Source organism: Perissodus microlepis, chromosome 7 (genome assembly GCF_051167445.1).
Source record: "Perissodus microlepis isolate ML-2025 ecotype Zambia chromosome 7, ASM5116744v1, whole genome shotgun sequence".
In the NCBI taxonomy this organism is placed as follows: Eukaryota; Metazoa; Chordata; class Actinopteri; order Cichliformes; family Cichlidae; genus Perissodus; species Perissodus microlepis.
This window is the reverse complement of record NC_140467.1, coordinates 34,193,199-34,209,004: the sequence shown is the minus strand read 5'-3', so window position 1 is coordinate 34,209,004 and position 15,806 is coordinate 34,193,199. Positions and strand designations below refer to the sequence as shown.

The 15,806-nt window shown below is 39.0% G+C and overlaps 1 protein-coding gene across 1 annotated transcript; it reads left to right on the top strand.

Moving 5' to 3' along the window:
- The first annotated feature begins 646 nt into the window (after positions 1-646).
- On the top strand, positions 647-14,216 carry adra1ab (adrenoceptor alpha 1Ab). Its single transcript, XM_084934777.1, has 3 exons — positions 647-766; positions 4,128-5,410; positions 10,386-14,216. Exons 2-3 carry the CDS (start codon positions 4,495-4,497, stop codon positions 10,835-10,837), a joined length of 1,368 nt encoding a protein of 455 aa, XP_084790903.1. The 5' UTR covers positions 647-766; positions 4,128-4,494; the 3' UTR covers positions 10,838-14,216.
- The last annotated feature ends 1,590 nt before the right edge of the window (positions 14,217-15,806 follow it).

The following is a 15,806-nucleotide window of genomic DNA, read 5'->3' as shown; positions in this document are numbered from 1 at the left end:
AATTAATGCAGATTTAAACAAAAAAAATTCAAATCTGGACTCATCACTTCATGAAACCTGTTGCCACTGATGTTCAGTCCAGCCCTTGTGTAACTTGGTATACCTCATCCTTTTCTCCCTGTTTTATATCCCGGGATATAAAATATAAAATGCAAGTTTTGGCTCTCTGGTAATCACCAGAGAAAGGCTATCTTATGTCTGTTGAACTCTCTTTTCTTTAGCATTTTTCTTAGATCCAGTGAAATAAATATTTAAAAAGCTCAAGACTTTTGCACAGCACTGTAGCGTTTGCACAGCAGCATAGCTATAAGCACAGCGGAATAAGACATATCAAAACACTGTCCTTGTTAGGATCACTTTAGTTGTTAACAGTAGAAAAATGCAGTAAAAAATAACAGAGTTATAAATCTTGCTTTCTGAAGCCTAATGAACCTTTTGAAACGACGTGTAATTAGTTTCACAGCTCAGTTAGCTCGCTTTTACCGGGCCACACGCACGTGAACGCGGTAACCTGAATAAGCGTTTAATTTAAATTGAACGGCAATTAAAAGGTGTGAGCCGCTCGGTCAGGGGGCGGGGTCTGGGAGGATCAGGTGGGGTGGTCCACTGTGACTTTATTTTTCACCAGAGAGAGCAGGAGGACAGCAGGAGGGAGAGAAGCACTTGACTTTGCTTTCCGTGCTGTCTGCGGCTGACACTGTGACAAATGACATGCTTTCAGAGAAAATTAGCTGAATTCCGGTGAGATCTGCGCACATGGATGAAGGTAAGGCTTTTCACCCCTCCCTTCTTTTTTCTTGTCCATACTCCTGCTTACTGTACTTCACAAACTGAGTGGCTTCCAGTCATCAGAATGGATCATTGTGTTTGTTTGTGATTATTTTTAACCATATGAAGGAGGCGGTTATTGTCTGGCAGGCCACATATAAGCACACTGAGAAAACTGCTTTATTTCCGTTTAGTAATGATAATCCAGGCAACCTTTTAGAGAGTTTATGTTTTCTGTGCATTTAAAATATGTAACAGAAGGTTTATTATTAGAAATGAATGCAAATAAAAGGCATGCACAGGCCATATTCATTCAGAATATGTGGAATATTGAAGTGAATATTAATAATGCAAAGAAAATGATGAATGGTTGTAGCTGCATAAGGAACGTGCTTTAAAGCTCAGGAGAATTCAAAGCTTTGGTCCTCAGGGATGTATCTTCCATTAAATGATGACAAACACTAACAAAATCACCTCTTCAGGTGGATGAAAGGGAGATGCACTCACATTGTCCGCCCTGAAAGGCTGTGTATGTTCAAGACTAGTGGAATGTAATGATCGGGGACTGAATTATGAACCCCCCCCCCCCCCCAAGAGAATAAATAGCAATTTAGAAACTGACTTCAAATGTGCAGTGATTCATCACGGTAGTGCTCTCTCCTTCAGAGACCTGACACAAGCAGTTATGTTACAGTGTTTGCAGAAACAAATGATATATGAACTATATGAACTCTACCGAGGCATTCACGGGCATCTGAATCAAAGTCATAAATTCCATTTGTTTTGATGTGATGTGGTGACCTGGAGGAAACATGTTCAAAATAAACATTTAACATCCTTGATTTTTCTTTTCTCCCTTTTCTCACAGCTGATGTTCTGGAGAAATATTACATTTATTTGTTTGTTGGACATAGAACAGATCTAAAGTAATTAGATCTTTGTGCAAATGTGAGCATTTTCTCACTTCATCATAAGTGATTTTTTTCATGTGTCCTTGTGGGAGCTTGTGGTAACAAATTTTCCAAATTAAGTTCATTGAATACACTCTTATCAGTCTACAAATCATGCACCAAAAAGCAATAAATTAGTTACAGGCAAGCAGGTTGGGGTGAAAAAAGTGCATCATTGATGATTAGTGCCTAACAAAATCTAATAAGTCTGTAGGAATGTGTTTGACATGATGCAGAGATGTTTGCACTTTACAAAGTGTAGCAAACTCAATTGCTTTCACAGGACTTGCTGATCTGCTGCATTCACAAAACAATATCAGGACAGTTAATAGTAAGTTGATATTGTCTGTGTTACCCTTGTGATAATGATACTATCCCATGCTATGAACTGCTGTTCTGATTTAATATACCCATGGTCAGGCTACATTAAGTCAGTTAATTTGCTCACTAATATCCTATCTGTTTAAAAAACAAAACCCTAATTATAATTCCAATTCTAGGTTTAATTGGCTGACTTGTTTCCATTCGGCAAAGGCCGCCCAGCTGGAGGGGGAACAAAAAAGTTTCTTCAAGGACAACATACAATCTTTCCAGGAGCTCTGCTAATGCAATAACCTGAGTGAGCCATCTTTGGATTCAGATGTAAATTAGATTGTAATGATGTTCACTGATAGCTTTTAATCAAATCTTATCTGCAGAGAATGATGGACGTGTGCAGTCTCAGTCTTTGTTTTTGCTTGCTGCTGGACAACTGAAGGAAAATGCCCTTGGGGCTGAGCCTGTGGTTATCGTTGTCTATTAATCTCTACAATATTTTCGTGGTTTATTAAATGGAAAAAGGATATTCGACTGGCAATAATATAAAATTGAGAGATGCAGAAAGTCCTTTTACTAGATATAATCAAATGAATATGAATGCTCCCAAAACAATGATTAAAGTATTCTTCTTCTCGTTATTATTATTGATACATGCTTTACATTATCAGCCGCCCCTCTAGTTTTTATTTGCTGTTAAGACAACTGTGTGGCCTTGAGGCACACAAAACACTGTGCGTGGTTGTAGGAGTACTGCATCACATTGTAGATAATGGTAATCTTGTTTCACCAATGCAGAATTGCAACTGCTGCCTCAGGTCAATGTAAATATATTCCCTGTTTGACATCCTTCCACAGTAACAGTGGTCCTCGAACACTGGTGGGCTGAGGAAAACAAAACAAAAAAAAGCAATCTCTCCGTGCAGGTGCGACACCATACTGAGAAATCTTATTACAACCAAAAATGTTAAGATATGACCAAGATATGTTTTCACCACCTATCAATTCTCCCTCCGGCCACTGATGTGGAAATCCCAGCATCAAGTGTTTATTTGGGTGAATTTTGTTCCGCCTGGCAGTGGGACGTGCAGCGAGTGAAATCCTTTGATCCCGCACGAACATGTAACAAGCATGACTCTTCTCTTTATCACGGCCGCTTTCTTTTATTCTATGCTTCGCTGGTGCTTATCGCGCTCGGTGACATCCCTGATCTAAAACACGCTCACTGCGAGTGGTACTGAGTGGGACTATCAATGGCTGAAGCCTTCACTGGGGTAATATAGTGCCCTCCTCAAGGTTCAATTCTTAGCTTGTCATCTGGTAGATGAGTTAAAACCCTGATTATAGACACAAGACCTCTGAGGGAGCATCACAACCTCTGGCTTTAAAAAATGATCTCTGTCTTCATTTATCTTTAAGCTCTCTGAATGTTTGGCTGGATTTCTCATGATGCCACAAATGATTCCCACCCCCCAACGATAATATTCCTGCTGTGTTGTCCTTGTGTTTGCCTCTTTCTTAATGAATGATATCTTGTTTCTTTATATTTTCTTTTCTATTATAATCCTTACCACAGTTACTTTTCAAGAACACTGCCTGTGTAAAGACATGTTTAGCTGTAATCAGTCTGACAGCTTAAATGAAGGTTAAACAAATATCAGGTATAAATAATGGGATGTTTTAATCTTACCAGTGTTTTCTTGCAGAGCCAACAAAACAAGAAAACCGCACTGAGGGGGGGGGGATTTTTGTTTTGTTTTTTTTGAATGAAAAAGAAAACTGTGAATGCTGGGCTCAGGAGCATACTCTCTTTTCTCTACTGCAGCTGTAATAAAGGGAGAAGAATTTCCACACAAAGAGGCTGAAAGAGGCCATTAAATGATGTTTTTACCCTTTAATCATGGCCGGGTGATTATACTTTACAATTTTACATTTAATGTGCTCTGTCTTGCATCCTCTGTTTTGATTTGCTCCTACGCTGTCAGAGAAAGAATAGCACTTAAAGCAGTAATGAGCTCGTTTTGGATATTTATAAAAGCCTAGGATTATGAATGTGTTGATAAATTTCCTTTATCTCTTTTCTTGTTTTAACAGGTAAAGCCTTTTTGCTATGGCAAGACATGACACCCCAAATCCATCTGTGACTGCCACTTGAGCATTTGTCATTTTTATTAAGCTTTTCCAGACTAAATATGGCAAACTGTGGCAGTGTTACTCTTCCAGCATAAGACGTTCTGCCAAGCAACCCTGGCCACATGATCACTGGAGTGCTGGCAAGAGCCACTGTACCTACAAATTAACTGGAAGAGCAGTTTATGCAGCTGTAAAAGCTTTTATCCTCTGCGCTGGGAGTAGCGGAAGATGGCAGAGGGTTGGAGCTGAAGTAATTAAAGAACAGATGTGGCATGAGTGTCATCAATTTGCAAGACACTTTACATCTTAATGCAACCAGCAGATTACAATGTTTCCTGCAGAGAACATGAGTGTTTATTCTGCAGCAGGTCTTTGTCCAAACTGCAGCTCCTCCGCCCACCCAGAGGTGGATGTAGCCAAGGCAGTCGTCCTGGGGATGGTGCTGGTGGTCTTTGTAGTGTTTGGGGTCCTCGGAAACATCTTGGTCATCCTGTCTGTGCTGTTCCACCACCACTGGCGCTCTGTGACACATTACTTCATTGCCAACCTGGCAGCAGCAGACCTGCTGCTCAGCTCTGCTGTCCTGCCCTTCTCCGCCACCTCAGAGGCTCTCGGCAGGTGGGTGTTTGGCCGGTCCTTCTGCAGCGTATGGGCCGCCCTGGATGTCCTCTGCTGCACTGCCTCTATCCTCAGCCTGTGCGTGATTTCTATTGACCGCTACCTGGCTGTCAGCTACCCCCTGCGTTACCCCGCTATAGCTACCGGACGGCGAGGCCTGACCGCGGTGGCTGCTCTCTGGGGACTCTCAGCAGCTATATCTGTTGGCCCTCTATTCGGCTGGAAAGAGCCCGACCCAGAGGACGAGACAGTGTGCCGAATTACAGAGGAGCCTGGCTACGCCTTGTTCTCAGCCTTAGGATCTTTCTATATACCACTGGTCATCATCCTGGCCATGTACTGTCGTGTATATACCGTGGCGAAGAGAGAGACCAAAACCCTGAGGAAAGGGAGGAAAGGAAAAGGGGTAGAGATGGAGGGGGTGATGCTGAGGATACACAGAGGGAACGCTGCTCAGATAGGGAAGCAGGAGGGTGACGTGGGGACCGCAATGCATAAACGCTCCTCCTTTTCCCTACCAAGGCTGCTGAAGTTCTCAAGAGAAGAAAAAGCAGCCAAGACTCTTGGCATTGTCGTTGGATGCTTTATTATGTGCTGGCTGCCTTTTTTCCTGGTTTTGCCCATCGGTAGGTACCTTCTTACCTCCTCTGCACTGAAGCTGACAAAGCCTCACTTTGTAACACTCGTGTTCTTCTTTAGGTTCAAGGCACACACCTAAACATCTGCTATTCTCAAAGAGAAATTCATCTTTTGTTGCATACTGAAGGACATTTACTGCTGTTTTAGCTACTAAAAATGTTCTGTCTAGCATCAAAAAATTGGAGAGCAGCAAATATTTATTTATCAATATATTTATACACAAGAGAAAACATGGTATTTTGAAATGAAAAAAATACACAAATACTTGTATAATATTATCACAGCATTTTCAACCTCACTGAAGGTTAAAAATGCAGATGAGTTGGAATTGTCTTTGTAAAACAAGTTTTGTATGGATGTACCTGTGTCAGATGGCTGGGTGGTGAAAACACAAAGAAAGAGCCTTGAAAATGTTCAACAGTCTGAGTTCTTTTTCTTTGCTGCTAAAGGTTTAGTACAACAAAGAAAAAAGAAATCAGACTAAAGATAAAATAATCGAACTGGAGAAAACTTCATTACAGCAGTGGTTATGCTACATGGGGATGCACACCATTTAGTATTTGGGTACAGCCACTGCAGCATGCGGCTTCATAACCCCTCCCACTTCAATAAATAACACTTTAGCAGTATACACCTATTACCCAAAGGATAGTTAACCCTAGAATAGACTAGTAAATGTAGCAATAGAATGAAACCTACTCCTATATGCCACACTTGTAACGTTGGTTTAAGGCAGGTTTAAACCAGTGGAAGGTCAAGAAGAGGAAAAATATAGTAAAACTTGTTTTGGAGAATCTAAAGTCTGCTTATCATTAATTATTTTTGGAATTAATTTGCTTGTAATCGAGTTACACCTCAGTTCCCTTAGCCTGACAGTAAGTGCATTACTTTTGTGTTTGATTGGCAGGTTTCTTGGAATATTTTGATTACAAAGATAATGAAAAACTTGACATTTCCAAGCAGGAGACTTAACATGATTCATCCAATGTTGATTTTTTTTTTCCTTTTAGAAGACTATAACTGCAATTTTAGCATTTTCACAGAAGCCCCATTGAATGGAAAAAATCTGTCGAGCATGAATTATTCTGCTGGTGTCCATCTGTAGATATGGGCTGAGGATAATGTGAACAAGCTCAATAAAAGGTGAATGTCCATTCAGTCAGATATCCTCAGCTTTATGTGTAATAAATTTTTCCTACATTCTCGTCAATGATGGTGACAGCAGTGATGCTATCACAGATCTAAGAGAGGACAGAAACCAACCGTTGTGAGGCTCTATCTAGAAATCTTAATTGCTTCTGAAATAACTCTTACAGCTTGACTGAGATAAGTGATCGTTGGAGTGGACCGGCATGTTTTTAAGAATAGCAGTCAGTCAGTATTTACCTCCCAGGTCACAGATGGTGAGATTCACGCTGAAAAATCTATTTGGTTATATAAATACTAATCTTATTGAAGGCGGAACCCAGCTACGATAAGAGACGTAGGAGACGTGGATGAAACACATCATCTGGACAAATAATATGTGTTATCGTTTTCAGTTTTTTCTTTGCAGTGTGTACTTTCATAACTATCCATATAACAGACACAAGGTATAATCCAAGTGCAAACAAAAGGCCTTTTATTCTAAAGACTAGATGTTCATGTCTCGGTTTAGTCAACAATCAAGTCTTTTTATACTGGGATTAACGCATCACAATAACTGTACCCCAGTTATCATAATATGACAAAACAAAACCAAGCCAAGGTCAACTACCGTAGTTAGTTTTCCCATGTTGATAGAGATGATATCAAAGATTTACTATTTTCACTGCCCTTATTTTCCAACTTTTATGATCATTTCTATGCCATTGTTGTTTAACATTAACATTTAGTCAGTAGGCCTTTTCTCACAAAAGGCCTTCTGGTATGTTGCTGTGGTGAAAACAAATGATTAATAATAAATAATGATGGCTGAGTTCCATTCACCTGTTTTCTTTTCAGGCGCTTGCTATTATGGCTTACTGGTGTTCGAAAATAGAGCTATTAATGTTAGTACGAACACGTGTGCTCCTGCAGTGACAAGTCAAAATGTCTGTTAGGAAATAACAGCTATTAATGAATCATTTGTTTCTCAAAGCTAATAAACTGTGACAGATTTTTGCATAGTGCTATTGCCCATCTGCTTATAATAGGGGAACGTAACATTAAAGGGCTCTGCACTATTGGATTAAACAAAAAAAAGACCATAAAACTGTGATGGGCAGCTTTAACAGCTTCAACTGATGTTGTTTTTATCTTGTGCAAGTGCATGCATGCATGCCATCATGGCAAAATGTGATCCCCGTGACACTTGCTGCAGTGGGAACTACCGCAAATACTTTGGCAGGTGTTAAAATCTCTTTGGAGTTTGTCTGTGTGGTAGTGTGGCAACCCTGCAAGACAGTAGGAATTTTCATGGTGGCTCTTTCACATTTGCCAATATATTACCTTTATATACAATAGCAACAGTCTTTTGGTTAACGGCAATCTGTGCATCACAGTCCCACTCCAATGCAGTAATTAAGTCTGCAGCTGAATTATCATATTATAAAGATCACATGTATATTTATCGCATCCTTGAACGGTGTGCAAATCTTAACAAAACTTTGCACATCATCAAACATACAGCGATTATTAATATCTATACTGTATGTTTTTCAAAAACATTTATTACAGCTCTTTTAATTTTCATATATATTATGTTCATTTCATGTTATGTTTTATATTTACGTTTGTGTCACGTTTATTGTACACGGTCCACAAAATTTGTATCCAGGATTGAATTTTGTTCGAGTCACTGCTAAATACAACTTGAAAAAATGTAAAAGTACCCATAGTTTGCATAAAATTGGTTGGTGTTTTGGTCTATGAAAACAACATCAAGCAAGCTCTTTCTCCTTCTCTACTCTGGCTTGATTCTACTGGCCAAGTTTCTTTAAAGGAACATCAAGAAATTCAATTATAAGCAACCACACAGAACAAATAAAGCACCATATTGGAGCAGAAAAGGCTTCAGCTGTGAGCTGAAATGGAAAGAAGCAAACTACTACTCCCTCCCCAATGAAAGCTATTATAGATAATAACTAGCATGAGGCTTAATGGGCTGTAATGCCAGGAGGCATCCTCAGTCACCCTGTACCCACCTGAGGCAGCAGTCACAGGAGGATAGTTATGCATTTCAACTGAGACGGTCCTTCACGGCTCACGGCACAGTGTTCATTCAAGCTCTGAGATTCACAGACTGAGGGTTTGAAAAACCACAAGTATATTTTTTATTTATTTTGAATTATCCTGAGCCCCTCAGATCAAATGCTTGGTTTTTTTTCTAAACCATTTGGTCACCAGCCTTTCACAGCAGCTGCTTCAATAGCAACTATAAGGGCACTCGGGGAGCATTCACCTTTGCTAAGGCCAATAGTCGGATTTTTTGTAATACAAACATACATCATACAAACACAAAGGTCAGAGTGATACAACACCAGAGGGGCAACATCAAATATGAACTTGCACGTTCACATTATGACAGCTGCTTTCCTTTTCCAGCCCAGTCTGTGTAACAGGTACATTAGAATTTTTACAATTAAAGCTGAAAAATTACATGAACACTGTGAGAGAAACCAAGATCTTTTCCAAAACTTAACAGATTAGTTTTGGTTTCTAAACCTGGATGATGCCTGATTGCAACCAAAAGTTATGTCGATGTCAAGTAAATTTGATTTGGCCACATTCCATGAAATTTAACCATTTAAAATGTGTTTCTCTAATAAAACACATGGTAAATTAACACGTAATTGAAATGCTCAAAGTCAGTGTTCTGGGCATAAATATTTACTCTCTAGACTCTTTGGCCAGAAGTTTCTAGAACACTTGGTTTCAAAGCTACATCTATATAAAAAAAAAAAACTGTGGACCCAAAGCACACAAATCACAGATGCCTCGTTACTGCTAAGTTAATAACTGGAATTTAACACAACAAAACTCAAGCAAAAGCTTTGTGGACAGGGTGTACCACACAGCAAACCGTAGTATTTGTCAGATAAGTTCGTTAAAAAAAATGCTCCAAAAGGCACCAGCAGTACAAATAGGGTCAAGGTTTAATTATTCCGCTACATCGAGGTAAGGCCTAACATCCACGCCCCTAAATTAAGGTATTAACAAAATCCAATAATAGAGTAATGTGCTCTGAAGTTTGATGTTTTTAAAATGGGATTCTGTGGGGATTGATTTGCTCTTGGAGCCAGCCTCAAGTGGCCACTGCAATTTTTGGTAAATTGGCATTGGCTTCATTTTTGAGCTCCAGAACTTGGCCTAAATATAACTGAGAGAAAAACATAGTACCACACAACAAAATGAAACTAAAAAGCAACTTAAAATAAGATAAATAAATGATATAATGAATGTAAGCCTTAAAGGAGCAGGTAAAGAATGAATCTACTCTGCAGGATTACACCGCTGTAATGTATGCTCCCCTCATGCATGCTAATTTTTTCAGTCACCCGATGTTGGCAAATGCCAGTATAAAATAATAGGGAAAAAAGCCTAACCATTTCACAGATTTACTGCCTTTTTAGTGCCAGTACAGTTATTACACTTGCCCTTTTTCTTCCAAGATGCCATTTTAAATTATTCATTATTTGTTTTTTGTTTTTTTGTTAAGGGACGAGTCAAGATCATCCACTTGGGAAATGTTTTATTTATAAAGCTGGAAATGTGCGGGGACGTTGTCATGCTGACAAATAAAAATATCTGTTTCCAGAAAGTTGTAATTAAACAAAAACATGAATAAGTTGAAACCACGTGAAATTAGAGAATGGTTTAATCTTGTCAGATCCATGGGCTTTCGATATCTGCCTTTATCTAGGACCTTGAGGTATTATTGCTCTCATTGGTGTGCTTTTGTATTCATTTTCTGATTTGAGGTTCTTTCTGCATCTTTGCTAGGATCCATCTTCCCATCCTGTAAGCCTCCTGAAACCATCTTTAAAATAACCTTCTGGCTGGGTTACCTCAACAGCTGCATTAACCCCATTATCTACCCGTGCTTTAGTCAGGAGTTCAAGAAAGCCTTCCACAGCGTGCTGCGTGGCCAGTGCCTGAGAACTGCTGTGCCAACTACTTCTCAAACCCTAGGACACATCACCACCCACTCCTCCGACCCAGGCCCAGTGCAAGAACCTGTCACCCTTTCTTCATTGACTTGCTGTAGAGTGCTGTCGACCTCATCCTCATCTGCTGATGGTGTAGACCAATCTCAGAGTGCACAAGGCCAGAGTAAGAGTCTTCTGAAGGCATGGTGTTTCTCAGCAAGTCAAACTCCAGTACCAGAGAAGGCCTCCAACAGATCTGCTAAGGTCTTACACCTTTCCCTCGGCATTACAGGAGAGGCTGTTTGACAGCTTTCACTTCTACATCTATGTAAAACTTTTACATATAATTATATTTCACAGAGAAATTAGAGTGCAGGTCTAGCCAATAATGGCTTGAGCTGTTGATGGTGCCTGTCGCATAACACGTCATTTGGAGAGCTAGTAAGTAATACTTGTATTCTCACAACAGCCACTACTGAGCTTCACTTGAACGGGCATTAAATGTCAAAATTTTCGAGAGGAGCTTTTCAGCTGCCAGCAAGTAGGAGCCTGTGACTGTCCAGCAAGTGAATTTTGGAACAGATGCAAAGCTCTTTTGGTTTGAGAATGCAAGTTAAAAGCCCTTTTGACAAGTTTCTAGGATAGAAAGTATAACAATCCCTGAATGCCAAGGAATAAACGAGATAACAGAAACTTATAGAAACGCTATTGTAAGAGAACTCTGGAGACATGATATTTTTTTAAATATTAGTGGTATTTCTTCAGATTGCACAAAAACCCTTAAGGGTGAGATACTCAAAAGTCATGGAAATAATTAGTATTCAGCGAAAGCTTTGAGAAAGCGGAAGATAGAGGAGGGTGTGTGTTGCATGTGTGACCTTTGCTTTAAAGAGATGAATCAATTTCCTAAAAGAAAAAGTTTAAAATTGCATTCCTTGGTGAGTACTGGGGGGGGGGACATTTTTACAGCACAGCACAGTTTACAGATTTAAAGTATTGGAAATTGTGTTAAAAATCAGCTTTCAGTGTTTTACAGCATTGCTTGTGTGAGTACTGGCTTCCTGCTGGTGTACGACTTGTGCTTTATTCTGGTTATTTAAAACTGATGCACGCGCATTCAAAACTACAATGGTTCTTCTCATCTGTAAGATGCATCCATAAGGTTTTTTGTGCAGAAGGACTCTAAAATGAGCTGACAAAAACTCAGGCTTGATGTGCATTATTACCTCATTAAAAAGAAGCTATGGCTAACATAAGAAGACATTTCTCTGCTTACACATCCAGCAGAGCAACATTACAATCCTCTAACAATGTGTTTTACTGTCCACCTGATGAGTGAAAGTCTAACAGTAACTCTTATTTTAGCTGCGTTTCGCTGTCTAACAAATCCTAATTAAAATGCCTGTTTAATAGATACCATCAGCCTGGCCTTTGGTGCAGGACCAGAACAAAAACAATGAGCCAAAAGAAGACTGAATCTTTGTGAGCCAATTACATTCCAGTTCCTAGTGCAACAATTAAGTGAAATCAATTTTCTTCAACTCAGATGTAATTTGAGACGTAAGTGGCAGTTACGTTACCAGTCGTGATTAAGTTAGCTGTGTGACAGAGTATGAAAATACAAAGAAAAAGTGTGTGGGAGAACACAGCTGTGAAATGTGCTTTAACAATGTGCCTGGAATCATTTGGACACATTGGAGAGTTTACTCCTTGTGTAAAAAAAAATCAAATCAAATCAAATGAATGTGCTATTTACTGATCAAATTACTAATTACCTATGTTATATCTCCAGCAGTGGAGGAAAGCTGTTATCATTAAATCCAAAATGACCCTCTTATAGATGCACTGTTTGCCAGTGACACTGCCATAATGGTTTCACATTTTAATTAATCGACTTACAAAATTCTAAATTGGTAATGTCAGAGGACAGGATACCAGATCTCTATGTGAATTAACCCCACCCCTAAAAATACCCTGTGACAGAAAAATCTTATCACTGAGGCTGGACATGAATTTCCATTTGTTTGACTCAGGACTATCAATATTCCGTTTACCTGGAATGACCCCCCATGGCCTTTACTAGAGATGCACCGATTGAAATTGTCCTGGAGCATTCCAATGTTGTAGCTTATCGAAACAAAAATCTCCTTTCATCAGGGTGGAAAAAACCCTATTTTTTTAAATAAAAGAAGCAACAGTAAGTTTCATGATCTTCTCTTTTTAAACAACTATAACAAAAATGTATGCATCATTAATTGTGCCCCTGTTGTATGGCACATTTTACCTTAAGAAATAGAAACATGCCCATTATATTTATATGACAAAACAAATGTCAGGTACGTACATAATTGTCTGGCTTATTTATTGTGATCAGAGGTTTAAATATACTCATCGTGGGCATGAATACCATGGTAATTTGAGTTGTTTTTAATTCTTTCTTTAAGCTGTTCTCTTTCCAGGGTAAAATGATGGTACAGCACACATCTTTAAAGACTTTCAAAAACAAGAATCGGTTGCACAAGTTTGAATCTGTTTTGGATTTTCTCTAATCCACACAGGCTCAAAACTATCCATCCATGCCTGCTAATGTTTAGTTAATTGTCCCTTAGCAAGTTGCACCTCTGCCAGACACATTTGGTAGCCATCAACAAATGTCTGGGATAATTTGTGCTGGATATTTGATCTTCTTGGCAGAGTTGGTAGAGTGTATTTAAACTGATGGGGTTCTTGAGCCTTGGTGCTTCCTGGGTTGGTTCTAAGAGTGACAGTTTAGGTCATCTTCCAGACCTCAGATAAGTGGTGACACAACAAAATAACTCATACTTGTTCTGATTATTGATAAATCCAATGAGTGCTGTCAAAAAAGAACAGTTCAGAAATTATTACAAATAGAAATATTATGGCACTGATGTCTATGACATGTGTATCTAAACCTCTGACCACAACTGTAAATTCAGCAGCCAACAGGACATCAACCCTTTTCCTCTCTTTCTCTCATCTCTTTCATTTCTCTTGTAGCAGCTTTGATCCTTTGCTCATACTGAGGCTTTTGGTTTGCGGCTGGCTCTGGGGACTGTATGGCTTTAACTTTTTCCACTTTGCCTCTCTCGGCTTTTTCAGACTGTCCATTTTAAGTTCAGCTCAGTGAAGGTGATTTAAGTGATTGGGTGACCCTGGCCAAAATGATCGGTGCATCTCTAGTGTTTACTTTAATCACTTCTGCAATAATGCAGAAGTGATTTAATGTTGTAAGTTTATAAAATGCCAACATTATCCTGTCATCAGTACTGTTAATGAATTATTTTGTATCACATCAATAACTGAAAACTTTACAGCGGTACTGCAGTTTAATTAAATGGCATTGCATGAAAGTAAAAAGCAGCAGAAAACAAATACAGAAATAAATAACAGTCTAAAAAAATGAATGCTCTGAAATGAGCATTCTGTGTCTATATTGAAATTGAGTTTAAATCTGTTCATTAACTAAAAATCAGTGTATAAACAAACAAAATGCATTCCTATGTCAAGATAAGCTGAATTCTTCATTCAAAAAAACAAAACAAAAAAGAACATGTTGTGAGCATTGATTCATACCTTTAAAATGTGCTTTGGGTGTCTTATCTTCTCTAAAAAGTTGTTATGTTTTTTTGTCTTTTTTTAAACTATAAATCCTTTGCTTCCTTGAGTTATAAGTTGTTTTTCTTCACAGCACTCGGATTAAAAAGCGTTCTTCTACCCTACAGACATCGTAGCAGTGATGAATACCTGAGATGAGCTTATCTGCAAAACGCAGACTGTAGAAAGAATTCCCAGAAAACAAGCGATTTGTCATTTAACAATAACCTAAGGTCTGTAAGAGGAGTTTCTTTCATCCTGCTTTGCTCTCAAGGATTTCTGCTGTAACGTCTCTTGTTTATTGTCCAGTAGCTCTAATTTTCAATAGCAGCATAAATATAGAACATGTATTCTTATCTCCATGGCTTCACTCATGTTTCATTGTGAAATCAAACTACAGAGTCCGTCCTCACATTTCTCTGTTTTGTTTAAATTCACATCTTTGGACTGCGGGCACAGCCTCGAAAACTAATGACTCATAACACAATATCACTGCAAGACAGGGTACATGGAGAGGGAGAATCATCACACAGCTCCTTTCTGGGTGAACACACATCCATGCCCAAGTGATTTGTGTCCATCCATGTGTGTGTCGTTTATGTGCACTGTGGGGATTTTTCTGTGCATGATGTGTGTGTGTATGTGTGTGTGTGTGTGTGTGTGTGTGTGTGTGCGAGGAGCAGCTGAGTGGTGTTGCATCTGCTTCCATCGGTTCCAATGTTATTTATGGAAATAAATGCATCAGATTCCTATTAAGCATTCACCTCTTGTTTTCAAAAAAGGAGCAAAGGATTCAAAGAGTGTTGCAGCAGCTGTCATATTTAAGCAAACAGTGTTGTGATAAATGGATCCAGGCTTCCATTGGGGAAAAGACAAGCTTTAACCTAATCAGTTGACTTAGCAAAGTGATGTTTCATTACACCGTGTGATCATGATTAATAATGTTGAGCAGTGAAGCGCAGCAGGTGACAAGAATTGTAACTTCGGGAAGTCAAAGAAGCCTCAATTCAATGAGGAAAGTGTCGTTTGTGTTAGAAGACTTCACAAAAACTTCTTCTGAAAGGCGACTGTTCACGAGCTGGGGTTCCACTAAGTCACAAAGTATAAATGTGTAATTTTCATTAGACTATCAAAAGCATTCCCATGCATGCATAGCTTATAAAGCATGAGGGAAAAGTTTGCACAACTCCGAATCCAAGTAAATGGAAACTCTCATATTCAAAATATACTCAGGTGCGAGACTGATATCTCTGCAAGCGGGCGGAAATGAGTAGCTTACTTGAAAAATGCAATAAGTGGCACAAGTTTTGCTGTTATAGTTGCCAGAATTCCCCACTGTGTTGTTTAGTTAAATCATTTTCTGTCTCATTGAACGCTTAGATGATACTCTGCAACACGAGAGGTGACGAATTCTGCCTGCCAGCAGAAATTAAATTGGACAAAGTTGTTTTATTTTATGGCTCCCTGAATTATATGTTATTAGGTTTTGGCCAAAAGTCAAATCTTATGCTAAATTTTCTTCCTGTAGCAGATGCTAATGTTTTTCTTGGAGTTGGAGGATTGCATACCAGCTGCCCAGATAATTGAACGAGAACTGCTCTGCAGCTTCATTTGTTGTGCCATAAGGAATGTAATGTCCTTCCATCCTATCCAATTTTCG